Here is a 16,771-nt window from a genome sequence, read left to right as displayed (position 1 = left end):
GAAAATGCAGATTGTGACAAAAGGAGGACTCCTTCCCTCACCATTGTGTTTGTTTGGCCTTCACATACCACATTTGTGTGGTAACCTTACACTTTAAAATAATAATAACAAAAAAAAACATAAACTCTTCTGCTGTAGAAACATGATGTAGTACAAAAGGCTTATTTTATATTTTATTTTAAAGCAAATGCTTGTACAAAGATTCTTATGTCCAATATCTGCCAACAAATCCTCAAGAATGTTACATACTAGACCTTTAAATTGAGGTTGAGGTGTTTGAACCTTCATATTTGCAGGAAGTGGGAGATTAAGTGTTTTGAAACAGTATTTCACTTGTATTATTCACACAGTAAAACAACCAAATAATATGACAGAAAAAGGTTCTAAATACGGTAAAGGAACAAAGAATTAAAATGTGTGTGTAATTGAATGAAAGTGTAAATGAATTTAATAGTTTAGTCAGTAAGTTAGATGCAAGTTGACCTTTTCTTTTCTCTCGTTTTGATTAAAACCCCCGGCTTTTGTCCGGCTCTGCCATTTAGGGACCAACGGAGTAGAAAACATTTGATAGATATGAACTTTAAATGCCGTCTAATTTGTGAATAAAATCACAAGGACTGTGTAAAGTCTGTTTTTTTGACTAAAATGAGTCCAGCTTTAACAGCTAACACCTTAGCTCGTCTGGCAGTGGATCACAGCCGGGCTTTTGTTTTAGAAAAACTCCCTGATGCAACCATTTTGTATCTCACCATGAGCCAGTTTCTTAAAAAGTTACCGGCATCATCCGTTACAGGCGAGAGTCGGTTTGTTCCACTCACTCAGCGACTGTGTGGTGTCACTGAAGATCAATTTCTCACTTAAAGGCACAACCACCGTCTCAACACCGGAGGACACTGAGAGTCACAGGTTTGGACGGTCCATTTAAAGGACAATTTCTCTAACGACAGCATCAATCAGCCGCAGAAACGGATAGATTTACTCTCTCTTACTCTCCTGCGAGTCTTCATTTCTTTGTCTAGAGTTCTTCAGAACCTCAGATATGAACAAGAAACAGTAGACACTTAAATAATATCTGAATAAAGATGTTTGGTTAGTGGGACAGTGAGCTTCGGAGACCTTACGTCGGTTCGGCACTCGGACAAGTTGCAAACAGCAATTATCGTATAAGAAAAAAAAAATAGATATAAATCATTATGTGACATCACTCAGTCACAGTGCACACATTAGGTGGGAGACAAGGAAGAATACATTGATGGTCAAAGGAGGAAATTAAGAAAATTAAGCTCCCATGACCCGAATCCACTCTGTAATAACATTTCTTATCAATTTTACTTAAAGTCAAAATAATATTTCTATTTTCTATTCTATATGTCATATCGGTATCTGCCTTTTTTTAATCCGACAGCTGATAAGAGATATTTATTTATTTCATTAATTAAAATTTCAGTTAACTTTATAAGAGATGCTGCTGACCCTGGGAACTCCCTTAAAACAAAATTAAAACAAAGATAAATGAAAGATAAAATAACATTTCAGTTATATTGAAATTCTAAAACAAAGATGTCTATTGTCTAAGGTTAAAAACAAACCTTTAGCATGTTACAAATCTGAAAAGGTGTTTAATAAATATATGATTAAAGGCATTTAAACTAAGTTAATTGTTGGTGTTTGTATTATTCAACATTTTGACGCCAATATTTTCACTTTTACTGCAAATTAATATCGTCTCCGAGTATCGTTTATCGGCCTCCTTGACGACTAATATTATCGGCCCTGAAAAAACCATATCGGTCCATCTCTGTTCTCTACTGACCTTGATGACTTTCTCCACGCCCGAGGAGCAGATCATGTAGTTGTGAGGGTTGAAACGGACCTGGTTCACTATGGATCGGTGACCTTTCAGAACCATGGCGGCACCGTTCACCACGCGACCGGGGCCTCCTACAAAATAAAAGCACAAAGTTGGCAATCGAGAGGTGACGCGGTCAGAGCTGCGGTGAGTGAAGATTAACATCAGGATCAATTTAAACAAAAAAAACAGCCATTTAACCCGAGTCTGGACGGAACAGGACGTGAAAGTGCAGTCGGTAAAGTACAGCAGTAATGTAATCCTCATAATATTCCAAATAGGCCCAGTGAGAGCACATACTTTCAGAGTGAGTAACTCAAGGAAAAATAAAATCCATAAATGTGTCAGTAAATTCTTACTTTTTCAGTATTTACCCAAGATTCTTAGATGGTTCTAAGCAGGTGAATTCTTTCTAAGTCAGGAGAGAACTGCTCCAATTCGACACAATGAAACTTAAACCTGTGCCGAGACTTAAAAAATGGTGAGTAACATGGTCTGGAGAGTGTATTGTGAGCAAATGTACTCGGTGGGGAAAAAACCACAGTGTGGGCTGACGGGGCAGAGAAGCCTGTTGTAGAATTGATTGTGGTTAAAAACCTATGATGACTGAAATTGGGTTTATTTTGTTTTCACCGACGCCACTGAAATCTTTAACCTTGCAGTACAAAAAGATCAGCAAAACTATGTCTGACAAAAAAAGAAAAGCTGCTTTCAAAGATCGATTACTAAATTAATCGTCAACTATTTTGATAATCGATGAATCGGTTTGAAGCTTTTTTCATTCTGATCGTTTTAGCTTCTTAAATGTGAATATTTTCCAGCTTCTTTGCTTCATAGAACAAAGAAATTATTAAAAACTGAATCATTTTGGTTTGTGAACAAAACATGACATTCAAGAAAATCTTCATTTCCAGGTTTGACAAACACTGATCTGCATTTTTTTAGCCATTTTATGGACAGATTCATCGATTATGAAAAATAATCGTTAGTTGCAGCTCTAAACTAAAGGCTCACTTAATTAAATCTACACCTGCTTTACTCTTAAATAGCCTAAGAATATGCTCCCTGCTTTATTCCAATGTTAGACAGCCCTTTTACAACTGGAAAGTGAAGTTTGCAAACTGATCACTCTCCTGCACCTAAGTCCATAGAGAAAATCTGCATTTTTAACTTGTAGGAACACAGAAGTTGTTCTTTGGAAAGTTTTCATCACATAGATAGAATTCTCTTTTTTCTCAATGGACTTTGGTGTGGGGCGAGAGTGCTCCCACAAACGTCTGTTTCCAGTCAGAGAAAGACTATAACGCGGAGGATAAAGCGGGGAAACGCATTCTTAAGGTATCGTAGATTTAATCAGGTGCAGATTTTATTAGGTGAACCTTTTGTTAAGTCGCCAACATCTGTCTTCCTTTCTGTCCCTGCTGGCAGCCGTTGTTATTAGCGAGGGCAAGAGTCCAGGTCCAAGGCTGGTTCACAGAAACAGAGGCACGCTCAGTGAAGTCAGTGTTGCTAATACCTCACACAACCACATTTTAAAAAAACCCATACCAACTAATTATTGTACATAAAAGGCTGAAAGAAAACTCACCTGCTTCTGGATCCTTTGGGATTCTCCACATGTAGAGGTTGAAGTCGTCCGACCCAGACAGGATGTACTGAGGGGGTCAAACAGAGACATTTAGACTAAAGTCTGCTCAAGTCTGTGTGACAAGGGGGTGGAAAGGAGGAAATGTATACGTCTGTATATAAATAAATAAAGGGGTTAATGTCTCATAATATGTGATCAAACACGCCGCTGACGTGACACGGCAGCCTGACCCTGACGCAGCTCCTGCTCTTCGTCTGAACCGTTATTAGACCCTGAAAACAGATGGTCCCACTTAAACCTGTCGATTAGGGTGAGTTTGGACCAGGAGTCGGGACGCGCTCTACTTTTGTAAATACAGATGTGCTACAGCGATAGAGAACTGCACGACGACGCCGGCGACCAATCAACATGCAGTTTACATCCAGGTGAAAGCAGCAAGCAATTGATTAAACATCAAATCTTTCGATAAGTGTGATTTCAGCAACTAAGACGTTTTCCTTCCTCTTCTGTGACAGAAAACTGAGAATCTTTGGTTTGTGAATAAAAAAAATCATGTCATCTTCAGGACTAATTTAGGTCAGGAAAACTTACGGAATGTAATGCAACGTATTTCAGTTTTGCAACCTCCAAATTCAAAAAAGTTCAACTTTGGGTTTATTACCAAATAATCTGTGTCTTTTTCCCAGCATTGTTTCCAGAACGTTTCAACATGCCTTTGTTTCACCACCTGGAGGCAGATTCGTGTTCAATCGTGTGTCTTCGAGTTCGGGCGTTTTCTGACACAGAGTCAACATGTGAAATACTTCTGTGTCACCGATTTAAACAAATGACTTTCACTTCCAGCTGTAAATCATCCGCTGGTCTCTTTCGGGACATTTATTAAGAGCAACAACATTGTGCCTTCATCTAAAAAGAAAAATGTTCTGAAGTGATAACGAAAAAAACTGGATTTCTTAAAGATGGTGTGTAAGTTTAGCTCCAAGTGCTAACAACCACACTATGAACTAAACACCTGTGAGCTCCGCCTCAGGTTCCCAGAGGACACGTCAAGTAGGAATGTCACACCCACAAACACCCTCCCTCCTCCTCTTTCCTCTTCCATGTTTCATCTGCTCCACGTTGACGGTCCACACCTCTGCTCTCACACAGCCCCGTTAAAATCCTCTAATAGTTGTGGTCGTGGGTCGGGTAGAATAACATTTCTGATAGAGCTGGTGCTGAGCGACGTCTTGTTTCTGTCCTCTGGGGCTGCACAATTTAACAAAGAATAAACAAAATCACAGAATGCGTTTAAGTGCAATATCCAAACGGAGAGACACAGAGACTCTCCTGCTTCAGCAATGTTGCTCTTTGTGCTGTATTTTTCATAATTATATCGGTTTCACTGTATTTTTTTCCATGCACGACTGGGTATTAACCTCATTTTCTTAATTTACAGAGTAGTTACTGCAGTAAATCAGCTTAGAATTATGGGGCTTATTTCCCATCTTAATTCAAGAGCATATTATACTCGATTTGAAAGCATTATTTATTGATTTCACGTTCAGATTTTGTGACATCGTCTCTCAAAACTCTGCTCTCGCACTCAAATTTGCTCTGCTTGTGCTCAAACTGTGTGCTCATGGATCTCTGCTCTCTGATTTTTCTTGGCTAGTGTTGACCAATCAGACTATCTTTGCTTCTTTGAGGGAGGCAAAGGAGGGCATGAACTTCAAATTTCAATGTATTAAAGCTGAAGCAAGAAGTTTATAGTGCCATCTAGAGGAGAGGCTGAAATTTACAACAAAGAACTGCTCCTCTGCTCACCCCCTCCCTTCCCTGAGCGCTACGGTATCCTCAGCCGGTCAAATGTCGTCCTCGTCGTCTTTCTCCGTGTCAGCAGATGAGGTTCGTTTAGCAAACGAAGCGGAGAGAGTGGAGGCGGGACTTCCGCTACAAGTAAAGAGACGCTTGATTTGTTCGCTCGCGTTTGTCCTTACAGGCTCCGGTAGAAACATGGCGTCTCGCTGCTAACAGTGGCAATGCAACCGCGGCCCGCGGCCACGTTATTTTACATGACTTTTTGAAACACTACGAAAATGAAACAAAGAATATTATACAGCGACTAGACAATGCAGGAGCACATAATATGTATAAAAAAGTGGATTTTGGGTCATATAAACCCATAAATACTACACAGTGTCCCTTTAAAATCGTACTGTAAGTGCTGAGAGGCAGAGTGGAGAGCATTCTTGGTTCTTTTACATTGGTGTAAAAACGCAATAAAGAAAAAAACAAAACTATCTGACTTTGTAAAAAAGCATCTCCTCTGACCGCGACTCCACCACAACAACAAATCCGAGGCCGTGTTTGTTTTCCGCCAAAGCGAAGCGGCAGTGGAAACGAGTGCAGCTGTACGACCTTGGCAGACGGACGACTTCTCTCACCGCACGCTCTTAATGCTCATTACATGGCCGTCACCAGAATGATAGGAAGATTTATGAGCGAGGATCTGTGGCCCAGTTACACGACACCACACGGGGAAATATATAGTCTATAGATTACAGGGTGGGGTTGTGGACACTGGTACAAATTTGTTTGAACACAAACTCAAAAACACAAGATCCGACCCGACTATCACTGAAGAACAACACAAAGAAAGTTATAGACGTCTTCCAACGCTGTGAAAACTTAAAAAGATCCACTGTGCAATATTTCAATAGCAGAAAGTGAATATACTACTTTAAGTATTTAAGTATTTGGTTTTCATCTACTTAGGAAAAGACTTAAGGGAATCACTAAAGACACGATTTTATCACGATGTTAAATACATACTGAGGATTTCGCAAAATCATCCATCGCGATATACTCACACAACAGTTCTAGGGAGAGTGAGCACTTGGCACCATCTAGTGGACCGAAATATCAATTGATTTTTATTAATGTTTATGCTAATCCGCAAAACGTCAAAAAATAATATGCTACAAAAAGACGACACTAGAAAAAGTGATGTATTGCCATCCAAAAAAACATTGCGATTTTTCACAGTATCGAGTCCTCCCCTCCGCACCTAATGCTAAACGCAAAACTCATGTTTTATCATTGTTGGCATTTATTTAACCGCCGTAGCCAATAGTTCAACACATTGTGAAAGACGAGTGATTAAAAAAAATATAATAATATAAATGAATTATATATATATATATATATATATATATATATATATAAATGAAATAATAATACAATAAAACGGATTTATAAATCGAGTGACATGAACTCGATTTATAAACCAAAGACGAAGATGCAAGAAAAGGGGAGCAAAAAGTTCCTTTTTTGGTCTGTGAAGGCCACCGTAGTTCTCTGATGGGCTTGAGAATCAAAAGATGTCACTAATTGTTTTAGACGTATTTTCAAACTAGAAGCAAAACAGTGTTATTTTCCATCTCTATGTCCGATTCAGTGATTTCTACGTGGCACTTGGGGCTCTTAATAGGATATATATCATTTGCCTTAAAGGACCCCAGAGAACTGATTATATTCGAGATCCAACAGTCCAGTCCTGACCTGATTCTGTAACCTTCAAACCAGCTCCTTCACTCATGTAGGAGAGGATCACCTCTGAGCCTCTGTGAGCTCCAACAAGGATAATGTTAACATAATAAACATGACTGCTGGGTGATGTCATGTCTGAGAACAACCAATGAGAAGACCACTGGCTGAGAACAAGGGCTTCTGGTGTTCCTCCAACACACAAACGCCCCCCAATTTCACAGAAGTAACCACCATATTCTTCTATTTTTACTCGGTTTATTGATCCCACATGTTCCCAATATTCTTCTTAGGTTTCATGCGCAGGAAGAGAAAGAGCAGATGAAACGCGTTTTCCACTGTTTGACACAATTTCTATATGTTGTCTTTGTGTGCTGGATCTGTCTGAGGCTAAATCACTCTCCTGGGAGAAATATGGTACAATATTTTTGATTTATACACTACCGTTCAAAAGTTTGGGGTCACCTATACAATTTGTTTTGTGTTATCAATTAAAAGTCACACTTTTATTCATCAAAAGAGTTGCAGAATGAAAAGGAAATATAGTCAAGACATTGACAAGATTAGAAATAATGATTTTTATTCAAAATAACAATTTTGCCCTTTCATTAAAGAACCAGCAAAACTGTTTCCAGCTGTGCTAACATCATTGCACAAGGGTTTTCTAATCATCCAATATCCTTCTAACGCGATTAGCAAACACTATGTACCATTAGAACACTGGAAATGGGCGTCCTATGTACACCTATGTACATATTCTATTAAAAAACAGACGTTTGCAGCTAGAATAGTCGTTTACCACATTAACAATGTATAGAGTGTATTTCTGATTCATTTAATGTTATATTCATTGAAAAAAGAAAGTGCTTTTCCTTAAAAAAATAAGGACATTTCTAAGTGACCCCAAACTTTTGAACGGTAGTGTTCATTTTGAGAAACCCCAGGTTTTGATAATGAGTCATTGTCTTACATAAAGTAATTGCAGCAGCAGCAGTGGCAGTTTGTAGTTTGGTATTTGCATCGTGTGACAACCAACCTGGTCTTTGTCCCCGGCGAAGCAGCAACTCTTCATGGTGCACGAGTTGAAGTAACCCTGGTTGTCGAACTGGAAGCTCGGCAGACGCGAGTGCAGCTCGTACAGGACGGGCGGCAGGCGGCGGCGCAGGGCCAGCAGCTGGGTGCCGGTGCTGTTGAAGCGAACGCTCATGGCGCTCTGCAATGACATGTTGCCTCCGTAACGCAGCAGCGAGCTACGAGAGCAGACGGAAAGTAAGTGTTAGGAGGGAAGAAAAGATCAATCCTTGTTGTTACTAATTTTTTTTTTTTTTTTTTACTAAAACCACCACTAAACCATACATACTACACTCACTGGCCACTATATTAGGTACACCTTTTCACCTGCTTGAGACTCAACCAATCAAATTGAAGCAATTTATGGTCAAGAATAGAGATGAAAGATGACTGAAGTGACGTTGAATGTAGCATGGTTGTTTTGGGGCAGCCCAAGTCCAAGACAAAAGGAATTGGGCTTGTACCCGGAGGGTTGCCAGTTGCCCCCAAGCAAAGCAACTGGCAACTTATCTACCTCTCTCACTATCACTTATTGGTATGTGTGTGCAAAACTCATTTTAAATTTAAACTGCTGATCGACTGATCTATTTCACTAGGGTCCAAATCCATTGAATCAGTAGCAACTGGATTGCAGTTAAGACGTTTCACCTCTAATCCTAGAGGCTTCTTCTTCAGTACTTTAAGGTTTTGGACAGCTATGAAGTAGATGAGGGAGAATCTACACAGATAACCATCTCTAGGGTTTAGAGAGAATGGTCCGAAAGAGAGAAAATATCCAGTGAGCAGCAATTTTTGGGGATGAAAATGCCACATTGAGTGCAAAAATGCTATAAGAATGCTATAAATAATATAAACAACCACTTTCAATAACAAAGGTAACCAGAAACCATCTCTGAAGGTGCAACACTTCCAACCTTAACATGAGCTACAGCAGCAGAAGACACATTATTAGGTGGCCTGTGTACCTAATAAAGTGGTGGGTGAGTGTGTTTAATGTAACAGGCATTACACATCATCGGAACAGCATTAAAATCTCTAACAAACTTTAGCTTGAAGTCATTTTTAACTTTAATATTGAGCTGAGAAATGTTCTTCTAAATAACAGTAAACTTTAACAACACTGCACGACGACAGAGCCAACAGTGGCAGAAGAGAAATGACTCAAGAGTGATTAATTTTAAAAAAATTCTGTCGTCTGCGTGGTCATAACTTAAACCTAATCTAACACGAGTACGTGCAAACACACACTGTGTGCAAGTGGCTGTTTTTGCAGAGTCACTTCATTGGTCTAAAGACGAATGTTTTTCCCTGAGATGGCCCTAATGTCGGGCAGAGGACGAGCAGCAGTGGCGGCGTTAACAGTGAGACAATAGTGCCACCTGGTGGATATCAGCCAGACCAGCAGCAACACAGAAGCAGATGAGGGAGTTTGTTCACCACAGTGTAAAAAAATCTTCGGTATATCAAAGTCGCCAAAATCTGACTAAAAAGTAACTGAGAGTACAAGGACTAAAATTTAAAAAACTGAATAAGACTTTCCTTCAATAAAATACACTTAAAATATTATGTTTTGGTCATTGCATTGGTTTGTATACCAAAAAATACTTACATGAGCTCAGGTTATTCTGTTTTTACAGCTTGGATTTAAAAAATCTTGTATTTTATCAAATAATATTCACTACAGCTGTCAAACGCGACGATTTACATTCACAATATACAGCCTGGATGCCCATCACGCCATCTGAAGTAATTACTGTTTGGGCCAGCAGAGGTCAGTCTGACATTGTCTTTGAAATCCTTCATAAAACTGTGTGTGGAAGTAGGTGAAGCAACATAAGAGAACATTTTTTCCTATAATTGAGGGAGCGTCCGAATATCTTGGAAGGAATATAGCAAAGTCACGTAATATATGTAGAACTTGGAAGGTGACATCCCTAATATTCAATTAGTTGACTAAATATTGCATGTGCTCACTGGTTTACATCCAGAATGAAGCATAAATTTAAATTATAGTTCCATTAATAATTAAAGCTGTACTTGTTGTTGTTTTTATGATCTCTGGCGTTTATTTTACTGCTGCTGTAACAAACTGTAATTTCTCCACAGGGAACAATTAAGTTTCATTTCATCTTTAAAAAACTGGGTCAACAGATATCGAAAGGCAGAGGGGGAGGGGGAAAGAAAAAAAATGAGAAGCTGAACCTGCGCGGTTTGCGGATATCCCACAATCCCACTCCCTCCTTGGAGTTGGCGGTGGCGAGCAGCCTGGGCTCCACAGGGTTGAACATCACACTGTGGAAGGCAGAGGGGTAGCTCGCCAAGCAGAACGGCTCTGCAGGGAGACATTAAAGCAAGAAAAACACACGAGGATGACGTGATCGCTAAAAGTGATGGATCTTCACACTCATTTCTGTTGAGACTCCTCTGAGGAAAAACAGATTCTTCACGTTGAAATGATGACATTTGACATTCTAAACCGCCCTCTTAAATAACAGGCCTCTTAACCAAACAAGCAAACCTCACACATACAAATCCCATTAATAATATTTGCCGGCTGAGCTGCAAATGTATTATTAGGTCGATGTGGTCACAAGGAAGGCATCTGAAATAGAGGGACGTGGACGTCATGAAAGATGATCCACTGCATTTTTAAAGTTATAAACAAGTCTCACCAAGTCCAATCATAAATTACTCTACATGCTCTATTCAGTCCAAGACAGACACTGAGAATAAAACAGCTTTTTTGCGGGGAGGGTTTTTACCTAAGCGATGATAAGTAAGTTAAAGGTGAAGTAAGTAGTTTATAGTGCCATCTAGAGGAGAGGCTGAAATTTACAACAAAGAACTGCTCCTCTGCTCACCCCCTCCCTTCCCTGAGCGCTACGGCATCCGCAGCAGGTCAAATGTCGTCCTCGTCGTCTTTCTCCGTGTCAGCAGATGAGGTTCGTGAGGCGAGGGAGAGGGCGAGCTACCGCGGCCGTAGCAGACGAAGCGGAGAGAGAGGAGGCGGGACTTCCGCTACAAGTAAAGCGACGCTTGATTTGTGCTCTCGCGTTTGTCCTTACAGGCTCCGGTAGAAACATGGCGTCTCGCTGCTAACAGTGGCAATGCAACCGCGGCCCGCGACCATGTTATTTTACATGACTTTTTGAAACACTACGAAAATGAAACAAAAACTACTATACAGCGACTAGACGATGCAGGAGCGCATAATATGTATAAAAAAGTGGATTTTGGGTCATATAAACCCATAAATACTACACAGTGTCCCTTTAAGACTCAGTTTTATCTCAGAAAGTGAATTTTATGGACCGACTGTGTTTTGACCAACCTGAGCAATAACCTTGTGTCCGAGTCGTTTATCTTCCAGAGTGATAAATTACAGGCTCCAGAATCATGATTTTATTTCTATCGTCGCATCCTGCACGACTTTGGAAAAAATGATGTACCTAGCGGTGCATTAAGCACTGCATTACTCTGCCACTATTTTGACAATTAAATTAATCATTTAAGCTTTTTAAAGCAGTTTCCTCAAAACTGAACTCAGATTCCAGCTTCTGATTTGCATATTTTACATATCTTTGTTTGATAAAGTAAGTGAGAAAATAATTAATATTTTCACTTCCAAAGATATTTGCAGATATTTACTATTTGCACTTGCCCACACAGAGTTCCAGCACGACTCGACACATTTTCTTTTGCTTTTCCATTAGCAATAGTACCTGGTACTTTTTTAAGTAGTCAGTTTTAGTATAGGCTCAGCTCGCTTGGAAACTCAGCAGTCTGTTGACATCATATTTAAAGGAGTCGTATTATACCCTATTCCTCTTAAGTGAACCTAGTTCCCTGGTGTCCTAATGAACATGTCTGTGACATGCTTTGGTCAAAATACCTTAAGGATGAAGCACCACAGCAGTTCAATCACTCTGCCTAAACAGCCCTGTTCAGAACTGTCTCTTTAAATGCAAATGAGACACAGGAAACTACGTCAGCGTCACCGAGGCTCCTGCAGCTAACAGCAGTTAGCATTTGGAAAAGCCATCATTTGTTGACTCTAGCAGGCACAATGCCGTCATATATAACATGTATCCACTGGACACGTAAATCCTCTGAGGCTGGAAGTTTGTGTAGAACTCTGTGCTGCACTGTGCAGCCAACAATAGAACACTTTGCAGACTTCCACTCTTCCTGATACTATTGCCCTCGCCTGCACTCTTGTATTCTTTAGGGACAAAGCGGAGCTCCGCAAGACAAAAATTCCAGGAATGTCTCATTGTGACGTAGCAATGAGTGCGGAAGTCAACACCGCGTGTTTTATATCCTGTACTTAGACTGAAGAGGACCACAAAAACATGACTGAGTCATCTTTTTTCACACTTTGCCGACTGATAGGGCCTCCAGGGTCCCAAATATAAGTATTAAAATGTCCCCTTTAATACGACGTCATACGTCACAACAGACTGCCGCCTACTGATTGATCAGAGAGTGTTGTCACTGGAAGAGTCATAAGCATGATGTCCGACACAAAATCAACTGTAGTTCAGTTAAAACGACTGAGGAGTCTTTTGTACTGCTGAAAGCCTGCGATTGTGAGATGAATCACAATCTGTTCAGCCATATTTCAGTTCAGTGACTGAGTCAGACAGAGTACTTTTGATTAGTTGGCTCATCGGTTAGCCCGTCAACGCCTTATATATTCTTCTTTGTTGCTTTCCAGATGATTTCCAATTAGACCATTGACTCGAAGACGAATTTAGCTTCAGATCTTCCGCCACTAGCTTCACGTTTCGATTGTATTTATTGCATTATATTCCTAATAAGCCTCAGTGTCACAAGGTACTGGATCACACGCGTTGTGTTTACGACGCATCCTCTTACCTCCATGTGGCGGCTCGCGAGTGTCCCAGATGAGAACCCGTCCATCGTCAGATGAGCTGGCGAACACGTTGTCATTCACGGGGCTGACGGATAAGCTGTACACAGCATCGATGTGCAGGAACAGGTTAAGAGTTTCCATCCTGTAGAAGCAACATTCATGTTCATTTTAAATGGTTTTGTCACAGTAAAAATACACACTACAAAGTATCTTCACATTCACAATGAGTATATAGTATCAATATAGTAATACGGACCCACAAGATGAAATTGGATGTCTGTAATTTATGTTATCTGTAATTTGTTCTAATAGCAGATCTTTTTTCGTGATACCTATTAAGATCATAATGTACCATTAGCCAAACCTTAAAATGCATCTATGTATTTATAGTAGTTTAACGTTGACTTTATGTTTGGTGTCTGACTGTGTCTTATGAGCGATTACCTTGTTTAATAGACTGGTTTTGCAACAGAATACTATGTTAGATTTATATTTGTGCTATTTTTTTAAACCGATTGAGAAATTCTTTGATATACTTTCTGGGGAATTCTGATTTTCAAGCCCCTGGACAGATTTTAGGTAATTCTCCTTCATATTCTCATGTTTGCTCTGACATATTGTATGCAATTGCTTACAATATTTTCGAATTTATCTATAAATGCAAGGTCTGGTAATCATTTAATGGTCCATGACAGATTGAATCATGCCAATCTGTCATTGTTTTGATATGGTTTTATTATTATTAGATCTTTATTTTGATATCTGTATTTATGTTTGCACATATTGAATGGGTAATGCACTAGAGTGTGTAAATCAATCAATCAAAACGTGAATGAAAAATACAGATAAAAAGGTGGTTTGTTTGTTTTTTTTAAAAAGTATGAATTGTGTTTTTACTCACCTCTCCACATCATGAAGAATCACCTGCTCATCATTTCCTGTATGAGAGTAAATGGATGTGAAATGAAGTGAGTGAATCTAACCTTCAAACTCAAACACTGAAACAATGCAATAAACAGCTTGTACCTCTGGCGTGTAGAAAAGTCCAGTCAGTCAATTATTCATCAGTGCATAACTTAAACTTTAAATCACAGCGTCGCTTCATTTACATGGCAGCTTGACAGTGGTCAGTGATCAATACTCTTTGTGTCAACAAAACATTATGATTCAGCAGCTGCAGCATTTAACAGTTTCACTTACCCGTGCACTATTTATGCTCAACAGGGCATTCATTACATCATTTCAGTGCTGAGTAAAGGCAGATTATAGTACATTTTATCTACAGTCGTCTGTAATAAGTGTCCCCCCCCCCCCCTTATTTTTCATCCATGCGCTCAGAATTAATTTTTTCCACTAATCTCAGTCTAATCTCAGTGTTTGTCATTTGGAGATCAAAGTCTCTGCAGCAAAGTGACAAAGTGTCCAAAGTTGTGTCATTTAATCAGATTCGCCTTTAACCTCCAAAGCCCACACTGATAATAGTCCAGCAACAACACTTGAACATAACTTCTTCCTTCAAAGATCAGATGTCTTACCACCAGAGAAGACCCTCTTGTTGGTGCTGTCGAAGGCCAGGCAGAAGATGTTGGACAGGTGCTCCCCCTTCAGTTTCACAGGCTTGGAGCGACCATGAAGGGCTTTCTCCATGTGCCACAGGAGAACGCGGCGGTCATCTCCTCCTGCACACGAGCACACAAGGATTAAAAACACGAACATTTTAACGAGAAGTTCTCCAAAATGCCGACGCTCTATGTCCAGCCAGTTTTGCAGTTTACCAGTTATTTTTCCTGATGTTTCTGGCATTGTGGGACTTTTTCTCATCCTAACTGTGGACAGAGGGTTTTGCCCGCTGAGCTGAGGCAAATCCCTTTCATTTGTGGTGTACGAAAAGTGAAATAAACTCTGGTGCAGAAGACATGTAGGGGGAGGTAGGAACAAGAAGAAAACACAGCCCCTGTAGCACAGGGATAAAATTAACCTTTAACAGAAAAACAGAAAGAATTGTGACATGTGCTTGACGAATACTTAGCAAAAACCAACCCAACTTCTTTGCCAGATGTCACAGTTTGCAAACAGACTTTCTTTTCTTCTCCTGACTGACTTAAGTCTTAGATATCTGTAGTCTCTCTGTCAGTAATCGAGCAGCTTCAGATTTTATTACCTGGAGAAGCTCACAGTGGTGATCATTGTCACTGTTGTCACTTTCCAGACTCATCTTATTGACTGACTGTAGGACATTTGAATCCAGAATGTGTTAATGTTCATCTGTCTGTGCAACTTTCTGTCAAGATAAGGGGCGTGACTGTGTGTCTGCTTATCATCATGAGCATAGTAATTAGTATTTTTAGATTCATGTAATAAGTGAAGGAGTATTAATAAGTGTAGCTTATTTAAGAATCAATATCTGTTTTTGTCTTTAAAAATAACATTTATTTCAAGAAAAGACAAAAACAATGTGTAAATGTATATATTAATGAGTAATTTCTCCAAGTCAGAGGTTATTGTGGCCCACCACTGGATAAACAATATGATTTGTTTTCTGCTTGACCAGCCCTCTTCTGACCAGACTATACACTTAGTGGCCCCCAGATCAGGTCAAGGCCTTTTCAGTTAAGGCGCTTGCTCTACGAAATCCAAGCTCAAGTATGTTGTTAAACGTGGACCTTTACATAAATCAAGTCTAAATTTGACTACTTCTTCTTCTTCTTTGTGGTATTTTGAAGCAGTTGACATCCTTAATCTTACAGGATTGCCTTTTTCTCTTCGCATCGTTCTTCCTCTCTCTTTTACTTTTAATAATTTTGGTTGAATTTCTTTTTGAATGAATTTGACTTTTTTTTTCAAAACAACAACAAAAAAAACACTTATTTTTCTCTTTTATTGCCTTGCTTTCCTTGTTTTGGTGTTGAGTCCCATGTGTGCTTTGAATGAAAATAAATTTAATAACGTATTAAATGAAAATGTAGTATTATTACTACTAAGAGTGTGTACATCTGTCAGTCAATGAGGGCTGCAGATCAAATGAGGTGCATGTAGTTGTCCTTACCTGCTCAGGTGGAGCCATGATGACATATGGTTGATTTAAGTTAAAGCTGCACGTCTATTGTGAAAATCAGACCCAAAATGAGCAGCTTCAGGCTGCCACACTAGGCCACATGATTGCGGTTTAATCCTCTCAATACATAAATAGCGTTGTGGCTTCAGGAGGAAGCCATGATTAGACGCACCAGAGCGGTAAATGTGCTTTCCAGGACTCGTGTTATGCGTTGACATATGGGGCTGCTCCGGTGACACTGGCTGTTAGCTTGTTAGCAGGGACGCCTAAGCTACATTAGCATAGCCCGGAGTGTCTGAGCCTTCAGCTGATTCGCTCGGCTAGTTAGCGCGTTAGCATGCTAACAAATTAAAACACAGTGAGCTAAGGGGGAAAAGGGAGGATTTGTCAACTTACCAGACACCAGCCATTCCCCGCCGTTGTTGGAGAACTCAATGGCGTTGACGCAGCCGAAGTGTCCGAGCATGTCCTTCTTGAAGAGGCTGGTGCAGCCGGCCAGTCTGCGTCTCTGGAATTCATCCTTCATGAGCGGCTGCCCAGTGAGCCCTCTGCGGGACAGAAAGCCCACCGAGGACCGCATACCGCAGCCCTTCAGCTCCTTCATTTCACCACGCACTCGCAAAAAAAAAAAAAAAATGGGGGAGAAATAAAAATAACTCTGGCTCTCTTCTCGACCCCCACCCCCCCCAGCAGCAGCAGCTTAGACACCTGCTCGTGTTGGTGGGTGGATGTGGTACTCGGCTGGGTCTACATTATGGTGAAACCCCCCACTGCTGCTGCTGCTGCTGCTGCTGCTGATGTCGA

General features: G+C 40.1%; 1 protein-coding gene across 3 annotated transcripts in view; it reads right to left on the bottom strand.

The window, feature by feature from the left end:
• Positions 1-16,771, bottom strand: part of actn1 (actinin, alpha 1) — a 98,372-nt gene extending 81,601 nt beyond the window's left edge. For all 3 annotated transcript variants that reach the window (XM_083902488.1, XM_083902489.1, XM_083902493.1), the window contains exons 1-8: positions 16,364-16,771; positions 14,448-14,591; positions 13,814-13,850; positions 12,915-13,054; positions 10,239-10,368; positions 8,002-8,215; positions 3,438-3,504; positions 1,814-1,941 (exon numbers count right to left, since the gene is read on the bottom strand). In XM_083902488.1, the coding sequence (XP_083758614.1) occupies positions 1,814-1,941; positions 3,438-3,504; positions 8,002-8,215; positions 10,239-10,368; positions 12,915-13,054; positions 13,814-13,850; positions 14,448-14,591; positions 16,364-16,571 (1,068 nt within the window). In that variant the 5' untranslated portion in view covers positions 16,572-16,771. The remainder of the gene's footprint in view (positions 1-1,813; positions 1,942-3,437; positions 3,505-8,001; positions 8,216-10,238; positions 10,369-12,914; positions 13,055-13,813; positions 13,851-14,447; positions 14,592-16,363) is intronic.

The sequence above is a fragment of the Microchirus variegatus genome (assembly GCF_963457635.1).
Source record: "Microchirus variegatus genome assembly, chromosome: 16".
NCBI classification, from domain to species: Eukaryota; Metazoa; Chordata; class Actinopteri; order Pleuronectiformes; family Soleidae; genus Microchirus; species Microchirus variegatus.
The sequence above is the reverse complement of the archived record's forward strand: the minus strand, read 5'-3'. Positions and strand labels throughout refer to the sequence as shown.